This window comes from Curcuma longa, chromosome 19 (genome assembly GCF_044706935.1).
Source record: "Curcuma longa cultivar G26 ecotype Majalengka, Jawa Barat chromosome 19, ITB_CL_G26_1.1, whole genome shotgun sequence".
NCBI classification, from domain to species: domain Eukaryota; kingdom Viridiplantae; phylum Streptophyta; class Magnoliopsida; order Zingiberales; family Zingiberaceae; genus Curcuma; species Curcuma longa.
In genome coordinates, this window is record NC_133879.1 from 2,496,836 (window position 1) to 2,517,555 (window position 20,720).

Here is a 20,720-nt window from a genome sequence, read left to right on the forward strand (position 1 = left end):
AAGATAGAGCATAAGGCCATAATAGTCCTAAATAATTTGAACATATTGTAAAATCTGGGATAGTTCATTATTTAGAGATGAAGTTCAATGCCAAGACACACTATCGTCTTGCTAATGCTTTGAAGTATTTCACTAATTAAAGGTTAAAATCGAAAGATACCTTCTTGATGTATGAATATATTGTAATCAATCTAGAAGAGATATTACAATCTAGTGGGGGACTATAAGAGATTGCAATATATGTGAGTTGAATCAATGTGTCTCTCTATTGCACCACTTCATTTAAATTTTTGCACCTATGTGTCTCTTGGTTGAAAATGTGTGATGTTATATCATTTGATGAAAAGACATATTGATTCATGAAAAGACATCAATCTTTTTATAAATATTAAGACTTCTAAGAGATTTTAAGTATGTTTTTGACAACTCAATATTTTTACTAGATATTGTGTTGAAAGGGTTGTTGTATCTTAGGGGTAATTTGTTGATAAAACTCATTAGCAAACTTTGAAACTTTGAATAGTGAGGGCAAATAAAACCTTAAAGGAAAATATTTCGATATGCCACAAATCCATTCCCCTTCATGAGCTAGATGGAAGGCTCACGAAACTAAGTTAGATAGAGCGCTCAGAAAGCTAAGTTAGTTTTAGGTTTCTATTTCAGTATCTTGCCTATTTATTCACTTGTTGGATATTTGGATAATCTTTGACAAGTGTTTTGTAAATGTGAATTTGACTTAGCTTTGGATATGTGTACAGGTGATTTGGAATGTTCAGCTGGAACTTTATATCTCTTTTCAAAATAAATTTGGGTTTTATACACCTTCCAAATTTATTTAAATTTTTAATTATTTTTAAACTTTGAAACTCTCTATGACCGCTTTGCCACAACTTAAAATGTTCACATTAACAGCATTTATGATGGCGCTACTATCACAAATTATCTTTCATATTGGTCTTTCAACAGATAGAACCATTGCAAAATAACTGAAAAGTTGGAATTTAATAACTATAATTCTAGACTCATCTCATATTCCCATTTATTTAAATGTTCCTCATAAACCAAATCTGATCACAATACATCACATTATAGCCACAAATTGGATACACAAGCACAAGCCAATATTGTACCAAAAAACCAACTCAAAGTATCCACATAGTCAGTAAATTAATGCGTGGAAAGATCCAATCTATTAATTCTAAATTGCAGCCTCTTGAATAAACATCTACAAGAAACAACCTCTTAATGTTGGCATCCAGTAATCAGGTCTAATACTCTCTCTATGCACTTGAGGAATGGAAGAAACAGGAACCAAGCAAAGCCCTTTACTCCTCAAATCATATTTTGCCTCTGCTTTCTCCTTCCTCTCAGTTTCTCCCCATGAATTGCGTTCCTGAAATAAATGAACCAATACCATTAGCAAAATTCATGTTGAACAAATTATCTCCTTTATTTTATGTTATTTATTTATTTATTTTAAAGAAATGAGAAAGATCTATTCAATACATACCTTGCTCACAATAGATTTCAGATATGGGTCAGTTAGCAACTGCATGAAAAAAGCCTGGTTATGGATAAGTTGCATGCAGTTCAATACCTAAAGCAATCAGCATAAATAGATAAAGAGGTTGATGCTGTTACCTGTACTTGCTTTTGTAAAATTGTGATACAATTTATGGTTTCCATCAGCACAGATGCTTGATCAGTCTTAGAAATTCAAGAGAAAAAAAATGAAAAACTAATTCATTTAATCTTAATTCTTATTAAGAATTGAGATAAATTACCTTTCCAAATGGGGACACAAGTTGTTGGAGAGCACTTATCTTTTCTGCCATTTTCGCCTTGGGCACTAGCAACTGTACTCATCAAGAAAAAACAACTGCATATATATTACTTTTTTGTTCTAGTAGAAAAGATGAAGTTTTATGAACATTAACTTTGCCATACCTTGTCAGATGATATCATCTGGCTATCATTCTTGGTCTTCCTGAAGTGCATCCCTGAGCTGTCTTCAGATCTTTTCCTCTTCCCTTCATTTGTTCCAGCACACCTTCCATTTCCTCTCATCTGCATGCAATAAGTATTTCAGATTTTGTGTTTATTCTTGTTGCCGTCAACTTTAAAGAAACCAAAAGCAGATAGTAATCCGGATGCAGGTTCAACACCAAAAAGTTACATTGCTTTCTTTACAACCAGTTTAACTTGTAGATCAGGTCTGATTTATGATCGCAAAGAGAATAAATGAGACATACAGATGAATTCTGATATCCTTGCTTAGTTTCACCACCCAAATCTGAGCCTTTCAAATAAGGCTCTGAAGTTCTCAACTCCAAAGCATCTAGCTTGTTCAGGCATATACCAAATGGCATTTGATCCGACAAATTTCTTTGGCTGAAGTAGGGATGATCCAACACCGATTCAACACGATTGACATTCTGGTACCTGCTCATGTTATCACTACAACAAAAATGCTTATTGTAGGAAATAATTTTTCGCACAAAATAACTTTCAGACATAAAAACAAATACCTTTTAGTGCTTTCTCCTAGAAGCAGATTGCTAGGAAACAATTGTGAAACTGGATAATTGAGCTTATGTTTGACATGAGAAGTATCAGATCGCATGTAATTATTATTGGTAATGGAAGGAGCAAGATGATGTTCTTGGATATTATTGCTATTGTTGTTATTGTTATAGTTGTTCAGTTGTATCTCCAAGAAGTTGAGCTGTGAGATAGGATGCATCAAGGTATGACATGTAGTAGGCTCGATTTCATCAGCTGAGAACTTTTTGGAACTCAGCACTTCCATGAAGCTTTCTGCATCATCCTGGCTATTGGGTGTTTCTCCATTTCTGAAATTCATCAATATCCAAATGAATATTATTCAAGTAAATATGGGGTCGGAATGGAAGAATTTTGGGCAACTAATAAGTAATGTTCTGATAGTCGTGGGGAACTTTACATGTAAATCATCTGGTTGATTGACTCATTTGACACTTAAAATTTAGAAGGAAGGTGCACTTACAGTAGAAGGTGACTCCACATGTGGTGGTTGTCTTCCGGTTCGTTGCCGGAGCAGGAGTCCAAGCTGATGACCGTGCAGCGGCTGGCGGTGGGGTTGGAGATGGACGTCTCGTCGTAGGAGGACGACGAGCGGTGGTGGATGGGTGGTGGCGATTGAGACGGCCACGGGAAGGGGTTTGGGCGTATATTCTCCCACCAATTGGTCATCGGCGCTCTGGTGGACGGCGAGAGTAGGGGAGCTCCATGAGCCATAATAATATTAGCGTGCATGGGCAAAGCAAAAATACTCTAAGCATTTCCTCCGGGCATCGGCATTTGTTGTGGCTTCAGTTCATGGTTAATAAGGGACGAGCAGCAGTGCCTACATCTGTATGACGCCATTGAGCACTCAAAAATTTTGGTCATGAAATATTTGATTTATGTGTGGGCGTCAAGAATGAATGTTTAAGGGAGGAAAGGCCGGAAATATTAAAGAAAAATAAGATAGTAGAAACTTTTGTGTGTGCGAGATGACTCGGAGATTGGGTGATAATTAATCGGTAAGGTTTACAAATCAGACATTGCATTGGCCATTCATACAGGGCATGCACACGTTCACTAGAACCATAGACTGTATAGGATCTCGTGATTAATTTGTGCATTGCAGACCAAAGGGGCAACCACATGCCTGACAATAATATCGATTACCAATTTGCCGATCTTGATAATAACAGAGATGAATCCGACCTTAGTACGTAGCAGCAATGAACCCCAATAATATGTTGGCGATCTCAGTGTCAAGAGAGGATCGAGATGGGTTCGACATGAAGTCATTGATGCATGTCACCCAACCAATGAGCCATGAAGAAGGCATCACCAAAGGGTGAGGAAAGGGATGCATTAGCATAAACTTTCATAAAGCCACTCCAGTCCACATAGGAATCCGTCTAGACAATGTGGCTGCAATGCTTCGGCATGTCATAAGATGATCCTTTCTAGCATATAAGGACCTTGTAAGAAGGTTAGAAAGTATCAAGTTTCACATTTGCCAAATATTTCGACATCTAATTATGGCGAAAAGTTAGCACCATTCAATATCTGTAATAGCAATGAGTGATTGCTCAAGTTCTTGATCCAACACTAGTATCCATGGAGTTGAAGAAGTCATTGGAACTGATTGGAAGATCTTCCTCACTTTTAAACAATCACATAGGGCATGTATTATGATTTTCAATTCCGTACTCAACATTTGTGAGGGAGCTCCCATGTCAAAGTTTCCAAAGGAAGCTAGAGACGAATGCATTGTGAGGTTGGACACGACAAAATCACTTGTCGGATCGCAAGTGGTTGGGGTAAATTAGTGGCAACCACCAAAATAAGAGAACTATAATTTGACCAGATGGTGTACGCCCGTTACTCAATTGGTTCCAAATGTTGAGAGGAGATTATTAAAATTTTCAACTCACAAGTAGTTTAGCATGACCATGAATTTTGACAATTGCGCAAAAGGGTAAGTCTTATTATGTATTTAATTTGTGTGTTTAAGTGTACAAGTATTAGGCATACACTCAAACAGAACTTGATAATTCAAAGTATGTGGAAGATTAGAAAAGGTATGTATGGTACACTTGAGGAACTACAAGACAATGAGCATCATAAGTAGTTATGCCTGGAAAGCAGAGGACGCAAGTGAAGCGAGAAAGATGATACAAGAAGAGAGTTGAATGGCTCAATGCATCTAACGAATGATAAGCTTGGCATAAGAATGCTAGAGATGCACTAAACAAGTGAAACTAGAAGGATGACACAAGAAGAGAGTTGGAGGATTGATGCATCCAAGGAATAAGAAGCTTAATGGGAGAAGGTCTTGTATCATAGTGCAACAGTTGGCGAGCTAAGAGTTGATTGAAATTGACATGCATAGAACTCAACTTAAGCGAACTTGACCATTAGAGGGCCAAAATCAAATTACTAGTCAACTGGGACAGTTGATTAAGGGTCAATTGATTGGAGCAGTTGACTAAGAAATCTATTTGTTTCAAATGGTGTTGTTGACTAATAACTAAAGATAAGTGATGGGTGAAAATCACAAGTACATGACTATAGTGAAGAGTAAAAGATATCAATCCCACAAGGACTGTAAAATTGAGTACCAATCAGAATAGCAAAATAGATTATCTAAAAAAAATCATAAATCGCATTAGTCGAGAAAAAAAGAAAATGAATCACTCAAAGAGTCGTAGGAGAAATCCGATTTTGGAAAGTGATTCTAGGATTCGATTTCACCATGATGATTGTTGATACCCTAAATATTATTAACTTTTTTACCTCAATGTTTATATGCATACAAGTGATTTTTCCTGAGGTACTGCTATAGACTTTTGAAATTATAATGGCATGCCTACCCCAAACGCGACTCCTAATTTCAAGGTTGCCTTAATAGAGCGACTACTTTCTCAGGGAGGTTCCTGTTATGATGCTCCACGATTCTCTAGATGCTATCCCTTACTTCGTGACACCAAATCAGAGTAAACTCATTAAGCGCTGTGATAGCCAATGGTATTCTTGTGAGGTTTTGAACTATTTCATAACCAACTACTCACGTTTCAATCTTTATGAGTAGGAGATTTGGATTCACCTTTCGATCTTTTTCTGCATTCTTTTGGATATGAAGATGCACATTAGTGTCATAATCATGTATAAACAATAAAGCTGGATCAAGGATAAATACATCATATGGAATAAATAAATAAATATATATATATATAAAAGAAATGTCAATAATACATCGAGCTACTCCCGAATCTTAGAATCTAGAGTACTATACTATAGAGATGGAGTTATAATTAAAAGAAAAAAGTAAACATCCTATAAATAAAATCAAAGAGAAAAGAGAAGAGGAAGTTTAGTCATGTTGTTGTCGATGTCTTTAAAAGAATTTCCAAGCTATAGGGTAGACTGAAACCCTAATGGTTCATTGGAATAACTTATTGGTGCTGGCAGCACCGATAATAGAATTAGTATTTTGATGTCTGACGAAGAGTTTAAAGTTAGACATTATGTGTTTGATATATTTACTAAGTGTGCAGGTCACTTAGTATGGAAAAGTCCTAATGGGTTAAAAAGATTGAACATCGGGCATCGAAAGTTTTAGTGGATTAGAAAGAACAAACACCAGGCAGAAAACCAGATGAGCTTATCTGGAAGAGAACTTGATGGTCAGCTTGATTGAACATCAAGTAAGGAAAGTCCTGATGGATCGATTAGACACTAAGTAGAAGGAGAAGTCCAAACAGGTCAATTGGACCAAATGTTTAGCAAGTGAGTTAAGGTAAATCCTTGAGAGGTCTTTCCAATTTGGAAAGATAGTAAGGATATGTCCCAGTTGGGACAAAACCTTAGACGATGATCCACTGAAAGAAACGAATGGATGTTTCTAAGTTAAGATCAGATAGTAATAAACTGTCAATTAATCCATGCATATATAAATCATTCTAACTCTATTTTGCAAGATTACTATTATATATTATGCTAATTTTGTTTTGTAGTAAAAAATAAAGTTAACTGGACTTGAAGGGTTCAGTCGACTAATCGTGATGGTTTAGTCGATTGATCGTGATGATTTAATCAATCGATCTAGGTGGATAGACACAAATTAGATCGAGATCCAATAAAGAAGGAAATAGATGTTCAGTCGACTGATCAGTTGGATCAGTCGATCGAACATATTTGGAAAGCATAGATAGGATAAAATCGGATTTGTTAATAAAGGAAATTCTAGGGAGCAGTTGATTGATAAGGAGAATCAGTCGACTGGACATCGGATTTCACGGGATTGATTAGATTAGATCAGAGCACACAAAGCAAGATAAAAGTTCAGCAGCCCAGATTATTCAGTCAATTGAATAGGGTTCAGTCGACCGGATGAGACCTATAAAAGACTTGCAATACAATACTCATCCAATTCTCTAATCAACTCTTATCTTCTCTACTGCTCCAATTCGTGTAAGTACAACTGCTGCAACGCCGAGAGACTCTCCAACAACCACAACCAAACTTTGATCTAAAAATTATTGGTATATTATTTTTTGTACTTGCATTCATCTTAAAAAGGAAATAGTAGCTTGTTATTATCTCCCTCATTTCTTGTAAGCATTCTCTTCTTCTCCAAAAATTTTCAGAGAGAAGGATTTTAGTGGATTGCCCATTCGTATACGGTCCAAAGGATCGTGAGCCTTAAAGTAGCAGTCTCTGAGTTGTGAACTAAATAAAAAGAATTGTGTTCTTGTGCTTTATCTTACTTTCATTTTTTCGCTGCAACTTTGTATGAGCTTTCATAAAAGAAAAGAAATGATTTTCAAAGGTGTGATATTCACCTCCCCTCTATCACCTAATTCAGTTCTACACAACTCTCCTAGGATTCCTTGTCATGAGGAAACACCTCCTTCTAGAGAAGGGCAGAACCCTCAAATCTCAGATGATCTAAACAAGAGCCCCATGAGTTATTTTATAGCCTCCAAACCCTTCCAAATATGTTAGATCCTTCCTAAATTGTTGAGGCACCACCATCATGCCATAAAATGATATTTTTGGGCCTTTAAACTTAGTTTTATGGATTCCACTCTGAACAAAACTTGTAGATCTTGAAATTATCTTCTATTCGATAGGTCGTGGGCCCACAATTCATCTTGAGTCAAAAGTTATATATGTTTGAAGTTTGATATGCTATTTCACATCAATGAGCCACATCGAGATGGCAAGAGACCTGTGGGCATGGCCAGGGTGTATCAAAAGCTATGTAGATGCACATGGTTGTGCCCATGGGCATGGCCATGGCATGTCATAGGTTGTGAACTTTGTGGTATTTTTGTTTTATATATAATTTCGTCTAGAGGAAGACACCCGCATCATGGGACATGGCTAGAGCAAGTTCCTTGATATAGACTCTCATTTCATGGCTTTTTAACTCTGTTTATCCTCAAGTAAAATATGTAATCTAAATTTATACATGTGAGCAATGCATCATAATCCCTATCGAGTCCATCTAATTCTTTCATGTAGTTTTACTAACAAACAAAGGTAAATGAATTATCCCAATGTGATCTAACAAAAAGTTCTTTGTGCTTGATGCAAAAAGTGGCTTGACTCTCAAGTTTTAATCATCAATTCTAGTTAAGTCATCAACTAGCTATATTCCCAATGCCTCTGGTGATAGACATTACTACCACATGCAAGGTTCGTTCCTCCCAAAGTGTTATGCATTCTCGCTGGAAGAGCTTGGATTGTCGCATGTGGTGGCGGCGCTAGCGACGAAGATCCGAAAGAGGAAGTGATCGGTAAGTGGGAATTTGAGCTGAGTTTCGGGTTGTGATTGGTTTTTGAGTTGGATCTCGGTAGATAGTGTTAAATCTTGTTAGGTTTGATGATCGATTTCCTTCTCCTCAGATTGTGGATGTGCTTTCGGTGTTGGCCCAAGGGTGAAGAAGGGAAACCGAAGCTTGGATTCTAGGGCTTGATTGGGATGCAATTTTGGAGGTAGGATCTTGAATACAATTGGTTTTGATAGTGACTGATTGTAAGCTGGTTGGTTGATGAATGTTGTCCTGTTCGGTAGGCTCTTTGGGTTTCGGCTGTGAAGAAGAAGAAGAGGATTGAAATCGGGCGGAGTTAGAGTGTTTAATTCAATCAGAGATAAGTCTTATTGTTGATTCTATTTTGATTGTTCTTGATGAGAAATGAATTTGTGGGTTGATTTGTGGATGGGTTGTGTCCTATTGATTAAGCATTGAGGGATGATTAAAACCAAGTATGGCTTTAGTATGATTTTATTAGTTTAATTGTTGTATTTAGGAATATTGTTTATCCTTTTGCAAGACCTTGATTGATTTGTGGTCCTGTATTTTTGGGGTTCTATTGTGACAGACATCAGATTCAGGTGGGTACCCTGTACTTGGTCAATACAGGTTTCTTTTACAGTGCATGATTTATATTGCTATTTTATCTATTCTGTTGCTATTCATGCTGCTTGAGATATTTATCTAGTTGATACCTTTTGATAATCGTTACTTGATACTTGCCAGTTGACCTTGTGATGATCTATTACTATCATGTTGATACTCTTGTTATCTATGTCATTTATCCTGTTGATACTAGTGTTATTCGTTGCTTGATACATGTTGATTGATCTCTGATTGATCTATCCACTGTTAGAACAGTCTTAACTGTTGTATCATTGACCTATGTTGACTTCTCTTGATTCCTGTTGAGCATGCTAATTAATTGTAGCTATTACATGTTGGGATGATCATCATAACATCCACATGCTAGTTGTAGGTGTTGTTGACAGCATTGTTGGCTGTTCTTGTTGGCTCTTGCCCGGCACCGTGTTGTGGTGAGATACAGGGGTGAGAGCATATGTTGCGCTATAGTTGGGTGCGACCAGGACTGGCTATATTGCCCTCCTGCTACACTGCCCGCTCCCCACTAGATTGGTGGTGGTTAGTTGTTGGAGCCTGTGCAGTATGTCCTATTTGCGCCTCAGTTCACTGCCCTGGGGGGGTGACTGGGGATGGCGAGTGCAGACAGTGACTTGCATTTGATTGCGATGTTTACTGCATATTTACATGCATTCGTTGGTAGGTTATTACATAGTTTACTTTACTCATATGGTTGTGGTTGTTGCACTTATTTGCTATGATTGTTGCACTGCGTGTCATTACATACATGATTACATTTACATGATTCCTATGACCATGATTCATGTTATCTGCTGATTCCTGTTACCTGTTGATTATTATTTATCTTGTCTATACATATTCATTCTGGACTGTACACTTTTGTTATTCCTGCTGATCTATTTGTACATGCACTTCTATTCTGTATCCACTGAGTATCTAATGCTCACTACCCAGACCCTGGGGTTGCTTTATTTTCTCCCCAGGTAGCAGATAGGAGGATAGTACTTGGAGCTTGGAGATCTGGCCGACTGTATCCATCTCACAGCATAAAGATTGGTATATGTTAGTTGTCTAGATTGTGTTTGTGTTGTTACATGGACTGTAGTTGTGGTGTTGGACTTGTACTTGTGGTTGTGTGTTTTGTTCGATTTTTGATGTTTGTCGCTATGCATTTTTTTTTTATATGTTGCATGATTGTTAGTAGTTGTGGTCGTGTGGGCCTTAGTATTATTTGTATGCATCTGTGATGTGTGTGTTTCAGGACGTGTAGTCCTTATTACGGCCGTGTTGGCCTTTATATACATGTATTCAGGAAAATTGTCATAGTTACAGGGGAGATGCTGTCGAAATTTTTTGGACGGTCATCTCTCGGGATGTGATAATTTAGTGGTATCAGAGAGTTGCATTCATGGTCTATTGATACCAATTTAGTGGTATTTAGGTTCATTTATATTTTTGTTGCATTCGTAGTCTATCTGATACCAATTTAGTGGTATCAGAGCTTAGGTTCGTTTCTTTAGATTTTCGTTGTCATTCATTTTGGTCTATCTGATACCAATTTAGTGGTATCAGAGCAGGTTAGGTTCATTCGATTTGTCGTTACATTTGTGTCCATTTTTTGATGTCTGTCAGATTTATCGTCGGATTTATCGTTGTATTTGTAGTCTTTGAGAGTTATCATTGCATCTGTAGGTTTATCTGATACCAATTGTTTGGTATCAAAGCATATTAGGCTAAGCATTTAGTTTTAGGATTTAGGTCTAGTTTTCGAGTTTGTCGTCGTGTCAGGTGTATCAAATTTGGTTACTTGATCCAAGTTGTGAGATGGACAGACAGCGACACGAATTCTCCAAGCAGTTGTAAGTAAAATTTCTAGTACATTTATTACTATTTCTAGGAATTTATAGTAGTTGTATATTACCATGTGATATTATGGCCCTTGAAAATCGAGGACGAGGTCGACCATCGAGACGACCCATTGCGCCAGTAGAGCCGGAGGTTTCCGAGCATGTTGGGGATAGTCTGGAGATACCTTTGCCTGATCCGGTACCGGCTACAGTTAGCAAGACTGGGGATAAGAGCCAGATTCTATCACTGACAAAATCCGTAAAGGATCGGATGACTTTGTTCCATGGGGGATCTGACCCATGGCTCGTTCGTTCTTGGTTGGAGAATTTGACTGATACCTTTACATATATCTACTTGCACTGAGGCAGAGCAAGTCGAGTTAGCAGTATACCACCTTCATGATCAGGCCGTCACGTGGTGGAAGACTCAGAGGACTGTACTCGGAGAGCGGGGCTTATCTTGGTTATCATTCTGAGAGGCTTTCGAGAGGGAGTATTTTTCAGTGACATTCTGTATGGCACAGCGTAGGAGTTTTTGAGTCTTAAGCAGGGGGATCGATCTATTACTGAATATCATACGGAGTTTTCCAGACTTTCAGAGTTATGCCCACAGTTAGTAGCCCAAGATCGTGATCGGATGCTCCAGTTTACTCAGGGACTGGCTGTATATATTCGACTGAAGATGTCTAGTTGTACAGTTAACACATACAGAGAGGCACTGGATCGTGCTCTGATTATTGAGACGACGCAGCAGCAGGTGACTCGGGGGGAAAGACGCAGAGAAGTCAAAGAATTTGAGGAAAATAGGGAGAATTCCTAGGTTAGATCTTGTAGTTTGGCAGTATCTTTACCTTTAGGTGAAGTGCTGACTACAAATCAGGAGATTAAGGGATGTCCGTTGGATTTCGACGGTCATATCCTTACGGTAAACCTTCAAGTGCTGGATATGATGGAGTTTGATATCATTCTTGGTATGGACTGGTTAGCCACTATCATGCTACGATGAATTGTTGAAGCTGGAGTGGTTACCTTCAACCTACGCATCAACCCGCATGAAAATTCGTGGGTACTAGAAGTGATCAAATATCCATTATTTCAGCAATACAGACATAGTAAATGTTAGACGAAGGTGCCGAGGTTAATTACTGTTTCTGAAGCAAACAGAGAAAGATAGTGGTTCTCGTTCATCCGATGTATGTATCGTTCGAGAGCATCAAGATGTGTTTCAGGATAAACTTCCTGGCTTGCCACCTCAGAGACAGGTCCAGTTCACGATTGAGGTGATTCCAAGCACTGCACCAGTGTCTAAGGCTCCGTATCGGATGGCTCCGAAGGAGTTAGAGGAACTGAAGATCCAGCTACAGGAGTTATTAGACGGAGTTTCATTCGTCCTAGTGTACACCGTGGGGAGCCCCAGTCTTATTTGTGAAGAAGAAGGACAGATTCATGAGGTTATGCATCGATTACCGTCAACTGAATGCGGTAACAGTCAAGAATAAATATCCGTTGTCACATATTGATGATTTATTTGATCAATTGAAGGGTTCATGTGTGTACTCTAAGATTGATTTATGATCTGGTTATCATCAGCTCAGAGTACGAGATGAGGATGTGCAGAAGACAGCCTTTCACACTCGATACGGACACTATGAGTTTTTAGTGATGTCGTTCGGTCTCACCAATGCTCCGGCCGTATTTATGGATCTGATGAACCAGGTTTTCTTGGAGTATCTAGACCAGTTTGTGATTGTCTTTATCGACGATATCCTGATATATTCTCGATCAGAGGCAGAGCATGAGCAGTATCTCCGCATCATATTGGAGACACTACATTGAGAGCAGTTGTATGCTAAGTTCAGCAAGTGTGCATTCTGGTTATCTTCTGTGAGATTTCTCGGACATGTTGTATCGAACAGAGGTATTTTCGTAGATCCTTAGAAGATAGAGGTTGTTACTGGTTGAGAGCAGCCCATGTTTGTTCAGGAGGTTCGTAGTTTTCTGGGTTTAGCTGGTTATTATCGGAGATTCATAGAGGACTTCTCTCATATCGCGACACCACTGACTCGTCTGATCAAGAAGGGAGTGAAATTTATTTGGTCAGAGGCTTGTGAGACTAACTTCCAAGAGCTGAAGCGGAGATTAGTGAGTGCCCCAATTCTGATGATTCCTTCTGGTGATGATGGATTCATATTGTATATCGATGCCTCATTCCAGGGATTGGGGGTAGTATTGATGCAGTGTGATCAGGTGGTTGCCTACGCTTCTCGTCAGTTGAAGGACTACGAGAAGAACTACCCTGTTCACGATTTAAAGATTTCCGCTATTATCTTCGCTTTGAAGATTTGGCGACACTATCTCTACGGAGTCACTTTCGAGATCCTCACAGACCATAAGAGTTTGAAATATCTGTTCACACAGAAGGAGCTGAACTTCAAACAGAGACGCTGGATGGAGTATTTGAAGAATTATGATTGTATCATTAGCTATCACCCAGGAAAAGCTAATGTGGTCGTAGATGCGCTTAGTCGAAAGTCTCGTGGGATTCTGGCTAGTCAGTTGGTAGCCGTTATTGATCTTGTACGACAGTTTTCTGACTTGGGATTGGTGGAGCATAGTCAGACTCAATGGGGTGTTCTGGTGTCGATGATTGCTTAGTCAACTTTAGTGGAGAGGATTAAGTCAGCTCAGGCTAGTGATCAGCATATCTAGTTCATCTGTAGCAGAGTAGATTCTGGACAGCAGTCAGAGTTTTCTCATGATACAGATCGAATACTCTGATTTTGAGGATGACTCTGTGTTTCGAAGCAGCATCCAGTGAAGGAGGAGTTATTACAGGAGACACATCACTCTAGATTTACGATACATCCGGGTGGTACTCGTATGTATCAGGACCTGAAGCGCTCTTATTGGTGGAACGACATGAAGAGGGATGTTGCAGATTTTGTTGCGAGGTGTTTAGTCTGTTAGTAGGTGAAAGCTGAACACCAAAGGTCAGCAGGATTACTTCAAGAGATCTCGGTTCTTAAGTGGAAGTGGGATCACATTATGATGGATTTTGTTACCGGACTGCCGAGGACCTGGAAGGGTCATGATGCGATTTGGGTAATCGTTGATCGGTTAACTAAATCTGTGCATTTTCTTTCGATGCATCTGACTGATTCACTAGATCATTTGGCAGATCTGTACTGCAGAGAGATTATTAGATTACACGGAGTTCCTGCTAGCATTATTTTAGATAGAGACCCACGGTTTACCTCACGATTCTGGCAGAGTCTGCAGCAGACATTGGGTATAGAGCTTCATTTTAGCACTGCATTCCATCCACAGACAGATGGTCAGTCAGAGCGCACCATTCAGACTCTTGAGGATTTGCTACGAGCTTGTGTTCTGGATTTCGACGGTAGTTGAGAGGATCATTTACATCTAGTGAAGTTCTCATATAATAATAGTTATCATTCTACTATCCAGATGGCTCCATTTAAGGCATTGTACAGTAGACCTTGTCGATCTCCGGTATTGTGGGAGGAGGTTGGCAAGTGACAGATGTTGGATCCGCAGAGTATTCAGCAGGATGCTGATCTTATGCGAGTTATCAAACATCGTATATCAGAGGCTCAGGATAGACAGAAGAGTTATGCGGACCGGAGACGTCGGCCACTGGAGTTCTCGGTTGGAGATCATGTGTTCCTACGTGTTTCACCCATGAAAGGGGTGAAGAGATTTGGGTTGAGAGGGAAGTTGGCTCCGTGATATATCGGACCGTTCGAGATATTGGAGCGGATTGGCGAGGTTGCATATCGCCTGGCATTACCGCCGACACTTGCGGGTGTCCATAGCGTATTTCATGTATCTATGTTGCAAAAATACGTACCTCATCCTTCGCATATTCTGAGAGAAGTACTTGTTCCTCTCCAGCCAGATGCGTCTTATAAGGAGATTCCGGTGCGGATTCTTAGCTAGAGGGAGCAACAGTTGCAGAACAAAATCATTCGACTTATAAAAGTCAGATGGCAGCATCATACGGTTGAGCTATTGGAGATCGATTCTCGCTGGAAGAGCTTGGATCGTTGCGTGTGGTGGCGGCGCTAGCGGCGGAGATCCGAAAGAGGAAGTGATCGGTAAGTGGGAATCTGAGCTGAGTTTCGGGTTGTGATTGGTTTTTGAGTTGGATCTCGGTAGATAGTGTTAAATCTTGTTAGGTTTGACGATCGATTTCCTTCTCCTCAGATTGTGGTTGTGCTTTCGGTGTTGGCCCAAGGGTGAAGAAGGGAAACTGAAACTTGGATTCTAGGCCTTGATTGGGACGGATTTTGGAAGTAGGATCTTGAATACAATTGATTTTGATAGTGATTGATTGTAAGCTGGTTGGTTGATGAATGTTGTCCTGTTCGGTAGGCTCTTTGGGTTTCAGCTGTGAAGAAGAAGAAGAGGATTGAAATCGAGCAGAGTTAGAGTGTTTAATTCAATCAGAGGTAAGTCTTATTGTTGATTCTATTTGATTGTTCTTGATGAGCAATGAATTTGTGGGTTGATTTGTGGATGGGTTGTGTCTTGTTGTTTGAGCATTGAGTCGTGTACTGTATGATTGGGTTGTAATTGATTTATGGATTGTGGTTGTGTTGGATCAGTTAGAATGAATTTGTAAGTTTGTAGTGATTGATTAGTGGATGGATTTTGGATTTTTTTTGAACTAATCTGTTGATGGGATTAAGGATGAGGTTAACATTTGATTCAGTTGATTAGTTTAGAATTAGCTTATTGTGGTGTTGTTGTGATGTTGAAGATTAGGATTGGTTGTTAGTAATTAGATCATATAGGTTAGTGTTAACCTAAGTGGGGATTATTAAAACCAAGTATGGCTTTAGTATGATTTTATTAGTTTAATTGTTGTATTTAGGGATATTGTTTATCCTTTTACAGGACCTTGATTAATTTGTGGTCCTGTATTTCTGGGGTTCTATTGTGGACAGACATCATATTCAAGTGGGTACCCTGTACTTGGTCAATACAAATTTCTTTTACAGTGCATGATTTGTGTTGCTATTGTATCTATTCTGTTGTTATTCATGCTGTTTGAGATATTTATTTAGTCGATACCTTTTGATAATCATTGCTTGATACTTACCAGTTGACCTTGTGATGATCTATTACTATCATGTTGATACTCTTGTTATCTATGTCATTTACCTTATTGATACTAGTGTTATTCGTTGCTTGATACATGTTGATTGATCTTGATTGATCTATCCACTGCTAGAACAGTATTAACTATTGTATCATTGACCTATGTTGACTTCTCTTGATTCCTATTAAGCATGCTAATTAATTGTAGCTATTATATGTTGGGATGATCATCATAACATCCACATGCTAGTTGTAGGTGTTGTTGACAGCATTGTTGGCTGTTCTTGTTGGCTCTTGCCCGACACAGTGTTGTGGTGAGATACAGGGGTGAGAGCATATATTGCACTATAGTTGGGTGTAACCAGGATAGGCTCACTAGCTCCCCACTAGAATGGTGGTGGTTAGTTGTTGAAGCATGTGCAGTATGTCTTGTTGTGCGCCCCAGTTCACTTCCTTGGGGGGTGACTGGGGATGGCGAGTGCAGACAATAACTTGCATTTGATTGCGATGGTTTTTATATATTTACATACATTCGTTGGTAGGTTATTACATAGTTTACTTTACTCATATGGATGTGGTTGTTGCACTTATTTGCTATGATTGTTGCACTGCATGTCATTATATACATGATTACATTTATATGATTCCTATGACCATGATTCATGTTATCTGCTAATTCCTGTTACCTATTGATTATCATTTATCTTGTCTATACATATTCATTCTGGGCTGTACACTTTTGTTATTCCTGTTGATCTATTTGTACATGCACTTCTATTTTGTATCCACTGAGTATCTAATGCTCACTATCTAGACCCTGGGGTTGCTTTATTTTTTTCTCCAGATAATAGATAGAAGGATAGTACTTGGAGCTTGAAGATCTGGCCGACTATATCCATCTCACAGCATAAAGATTGGTATATGTTAGTTGTCTAGACTATGTTTGTGTTATTACATGGACTATAGTTGTGGTGTTGGACTTGTACTTGTGGTTGTCCGTTCTGTTCGGATTTTTGATGTTTCCACTATACATATTTTTTTTCTATATGTTGCATGATTGTTAGTAGTTGTGGTCGTGTGAGCCTTAGTATTATTTGTATGCATCTGTGATGTATGTGTTCAGGACTTATAGTCCTTATTGTAGTCGTGTTGGCCTTTATATACATGTATTCAGGAAAATTATCATTGTTACAGGAGAGATGCTGCCGAAATATTTCCGACGGTCGTCTCTTGGGACGTGACACGAATCATAGTTGCTATAACGTGAATGTTAAATCATAAACTTTGAGATATCATAATTTTTAACTTGGGTTGAATCACGGGGCGCACAATATATAAAGAAGCTCATTTAGAGATCTACAATTAATTACGGGGTGGAACTTATAATTGCCTAATTTTAAGCTAAAATAATATCATTTAAATTCTTTTCGAAGGCTCCAAACAATTTTAATCTTAAAATTTTTTTCTTCTATTATAGTAGCTACTAAACCGTGCTACTACAACTGTGTAACATCTATATAATTATAATTGCTACAATTGTGTGGCAGCTCATTTGTAATAACAATGAAATTGTAACTGCTACAATTGTGTAGCAGCTACGATTTCATAACTATTACAATGCGCTTGATTTAAGTGGAAGATAAGATAATAATAAGAACAGTATTGAATGATAGTTGTGTCATTTTACAAGAAGATAGGATGTCTTTTTGATAAAAAAAAATTAATATATGACGCCCCTTACGATTCAGTAAAAAAAGACACCAGTCTGACTTTTGCCCATTATTTAGGGAGTAATCTTACTATTTTTTGAAAATTTTTATTTCTGTGTACAATTTATGTAGTTGTTTAAAATATTATTTAATTTTTTAGGGTTGAACTGTTAAAATTTTCGTAATATTTTTTGATTAATTTTGATTTAAAATAAATAGTAAAATGGCTTAAATCAACTTTCTTAAATATTTTTAATTTTCTTTTTATGTGTAAACGAAAATTTGTTCTCAATGAATTATTTTTTTTAAAAAAATAAAATATAAAATAAAAAAGATGCCATTCTTTTGAGCCTCAACTTTAATTTATCAATTATTCGATGCCCTATTTTATAATTTTTAGTAATAGAATTTTAAAACTCTTAGATAATTATTTTTAGTTATTTGATCATTTTAAAATTTTAATTAAACTTTAATTGTCTAATTATATATTCTAATTCAATTTTTTTAAAATAATTATATTACATTTTGACTAAAATTATTTTATAATTTTTTAACATTTTTTAAAATATATCTCCATATTGATAAAAAAAACTAATTTATAATTTGTTGATCAAAATTATTGCATGGCTGCCTGGGATTGTGTGGACGGCCAAGAAGAAGGATAAATTTGATAATAAATTAAGAGAGATAATCCTTGTCACAATAGATTTTCGTCATAAATTTGTGATAGAAATCTGGATCGTTCGATTTTAAAATAGAAGATTAAATACAGGTCATCGCAATCATCCATTCAATCTACGGTCTGGATTTAATCTTAACTTTAAAATCGAACAGTCCAGATTCCCGTCACAAAATTTGTGACGGAAATATATTGTGATAAGTAGCTTTATTTATAAATTAAAGTGGGAAACACTCTCAATAATTTTGTAAAAATAGTTATTTTATTTTTTTCCTAAAATAATTTTTTTTATTTATATGTTTTTATTAATTAAATATTCTGTTAAAGAGTCGGTGCGGACTACTATATAGATACCATTCCCATATGTTGGGAGTTGCAAGTCAGCAGAACGGAACTGAGAGATATAGAAGCCATGGCGGAAACCAAGTTGGTGCTCCTTCCCTCGCCCGGCGTGGGTCACATCATCACCATGGTGGAGATGGGCAAACTGCTCTTGCGTCGCCACTCCCGCTTCTCCATCACCATCCTCCTCCCTGGCCCCGCTTCCGCCCCTGCCGTCGACGCCTGCATCAACTCCGTCGAGGCGTCCGGCCTCGACATAGAATTTCAGCAGCTTCCGAGCGTCGATCCACCCACCGATAACGACGGTCCAGAGGACTTCACGTCCCTCCTCATGCAGAAGTTCATGCCCCACGCCAAAGCCTCCGTCGCCGACATTCAGCGTCGCTCCGCCGCCCCCGTGGCGGCGCTGATCGTTGATTTTTTTGCCACCGAGGCGCTATATTTCTCCCGAGAGCTCGGCGTGCCTTGCTACGTATACTTCACCACCAGTGCCGCCTTTCTTGCGCTCATGCTTTATTTACCAACTCTTGACGAGAAGTTCCCCATGGAATTCGAGGAAATGGAGGAAGCGGTGAATATACCGGGCGTGTGCCCCATTCCGCCGCTTTCGATGCCGGTACCGTTCATGAGCAAGAAGAGCGGGAGATACACCTGCTTCGTGCACCACGGCCGGCGCTTCTGCGAGCTCGACGGCATCATCATCAACACCTTCGCGGAGCTCCAGCCTGTGACATTGCGGGCCGTGGAAAAGGGGCTCTGCGTGCCAGGCCGCTGGATGCCGCCGGTTTTCCCGGTGGGCCCCGTGCTCTCGAGCCACGAGGACGGCGGCGGCGCTTCGAATGGGTCACCACGGCGACACGAGTGCCTGGAGTGGCTGGACGAGCAACCGGTGGGGTCGGTGGTATTCCTCTGCTTCGGGAGCAGAGGAAGCTTCGAGGCGGTGCAGGTGGCGGAGATGGCGAAAGGGCTAGAGCTGAGCGGGCACCGGTTCTTGTGGGCGCTGCGCGTGGCAAGTCTGACGGAGGCGGAACTTGTGATGCGGCAGCCTGAAGAGACGTCGAGGCTGGAGGAGGTGCTTCCGAAGGGGTTCATGGAGAGGACGAAGGGGAGGGGGATGGTGTTGGCGTCGTGGGCGCCGCAGGCTGACATACTGGCGCACCGGGCAGTGAGGGGATTTGTGACGCACTGCGGGTGGAATTCGTGCCTGGAGAGCTTGTGGTTTGGGGTGCCCATGCTGGGGTGGCCGCTGTACGCTGAGCAGCACCTGAACGCAGTGGTGATGGCGGAGGACATGGGGGTGGCGCTGCGGCTGGAGGTGGAGAGGGAGAAGGGGAACTGGGTGGGAGCGGAGGAGTTGGAGAGAGGGGTGAGGAGGTTGATGGGGGAGGGGAGGAAGGGAGGAGGGTGAAGGCGAAGGCGGAGGAGATGATGGCGGCGAGTAGGAGGACGGGGGAAGAAGGTGGTTCTTCCTTCGTTACCATGAAAAAGCTGTTGGCGGAACTCCTCACCAAGAGGGCACCATGACATTCTGTGATAACGTATTAATAAAGTTTATGTCCTCTGTTACGATATCAATATCTTCTCTTTCTTTCCTAGAGGCACTCGGCAGTTCGGCCACTCGGCGGTTCGGTTGCAGTTGACCACTCAGCCATTCAGCTCTCTCCGACAAAGCATATATTGTAACACCTTGCTTCTCCTCCAAATCCGCTTAAGAGATCTTTTTCAGTCCATTATATATGTGTTATGGGTTGGTATGTTTAGGTTAAAAAAATCAAAATCTGCTCTCATTGATATCTACATGATAGAGGTAATGCTTGCCCCATGGTCCATTGATTTAGTTTGGTACCCAACCTTTTCAATTAGCTCGGCACATCACTTAGCTCAGCTTGAAATCCCACCCTCTAAGCTCAAGCTCTATGAAAGCCAGGTCCAAGCTAACCAAAGTCTCGAGCTACATCTCTGTACGGAGTCTCGTCTCAATCTTGAGTCTCGTCTCAGACCACGTCTCAGTCCCGAGTCTCATCTCATGCCACGTCTTGGTCCTAAGTTTTGTCTCGGA

At 39.6% G+C, this 20,720-nt stretch overlaps 2 protein-coding genes across 2 annotated transcripts; one reads left to right on the top strand and one right to left on the bottom strand.

The window, feature by feature from the left end:
- Positions 1-1,147: 1,147 nt before the first annotated feature.
- LOC141812788 (transcription factor bHLH111-like) lies at positions 1,148-3,294 on the bottom strand. The gene is made up of 8 exons (XM_074700776.1): positions 3,026-3,294; positions 2,529-2,852; positions 2,253-2,457; positions 1,948-2,067; positions 1,785-1,856; positions 1,642-1,707; positions 1,511-1,549; positions 1,148-1,393 (listed from the first exon to the last, which is right to left on the bottom strand). The coding sequence occupies exons 1-8, from the start codon at positions 3,292-3,294 to the stop codon at positions 1,226-1,228; spliced, it is 1,263 nt and encodes a 420-aa protein (XP_074556877.1). The 3' UTR covers positions 1,148-1,225.
- A 15,418-nt stretch (positions 3,295-18,712) lies between these two features.
- Positions 18,713-20,257, top strand: LOC141812638 (malvidin galactosylase UGT88C3-like). The gene is given in 2 exon segments (XM_074700651.1): positions 18,713-20,046; positions 20,049-20,257. Coding segments are annotated over 2 exon segments (1,452 nt in total). The 5' UTR covers positions 18,713-18,731; the 3' UTR covers positions 20,186-20,257.
- The last annotated feature ends 463 nt before the right edge of the window (positions 20,258-20,720 follow it).

What these genes read in the sequence shown, in the direction of transcription:
- LOC141812788 (XM_074700776.1), bottom strand. Translation starts at nt 3,294, where the DNA reads ATGCACGCTAATATTATTATGGCTCATGGAGCTCCCCTACTCTCGCCG. An exon ending in CTAGGAGAAAGCACTAAAAG is followed by an intron (nt 2,458 to 2,528) that starts GTATTTGTTTTT and finishes TTTTTGTTGTAG; the next exon opens with TGATAACATGAGCAGGTACC. An exon ending in TTGTGTCCCCATTTGGAAAG is followed by an intron (nt 1,708 to 1,784) that starts GTAATTTATCTC and finishes TGAATTTCTAAG; the next exon opens with ACTGATCAAGCATCTGTGCT.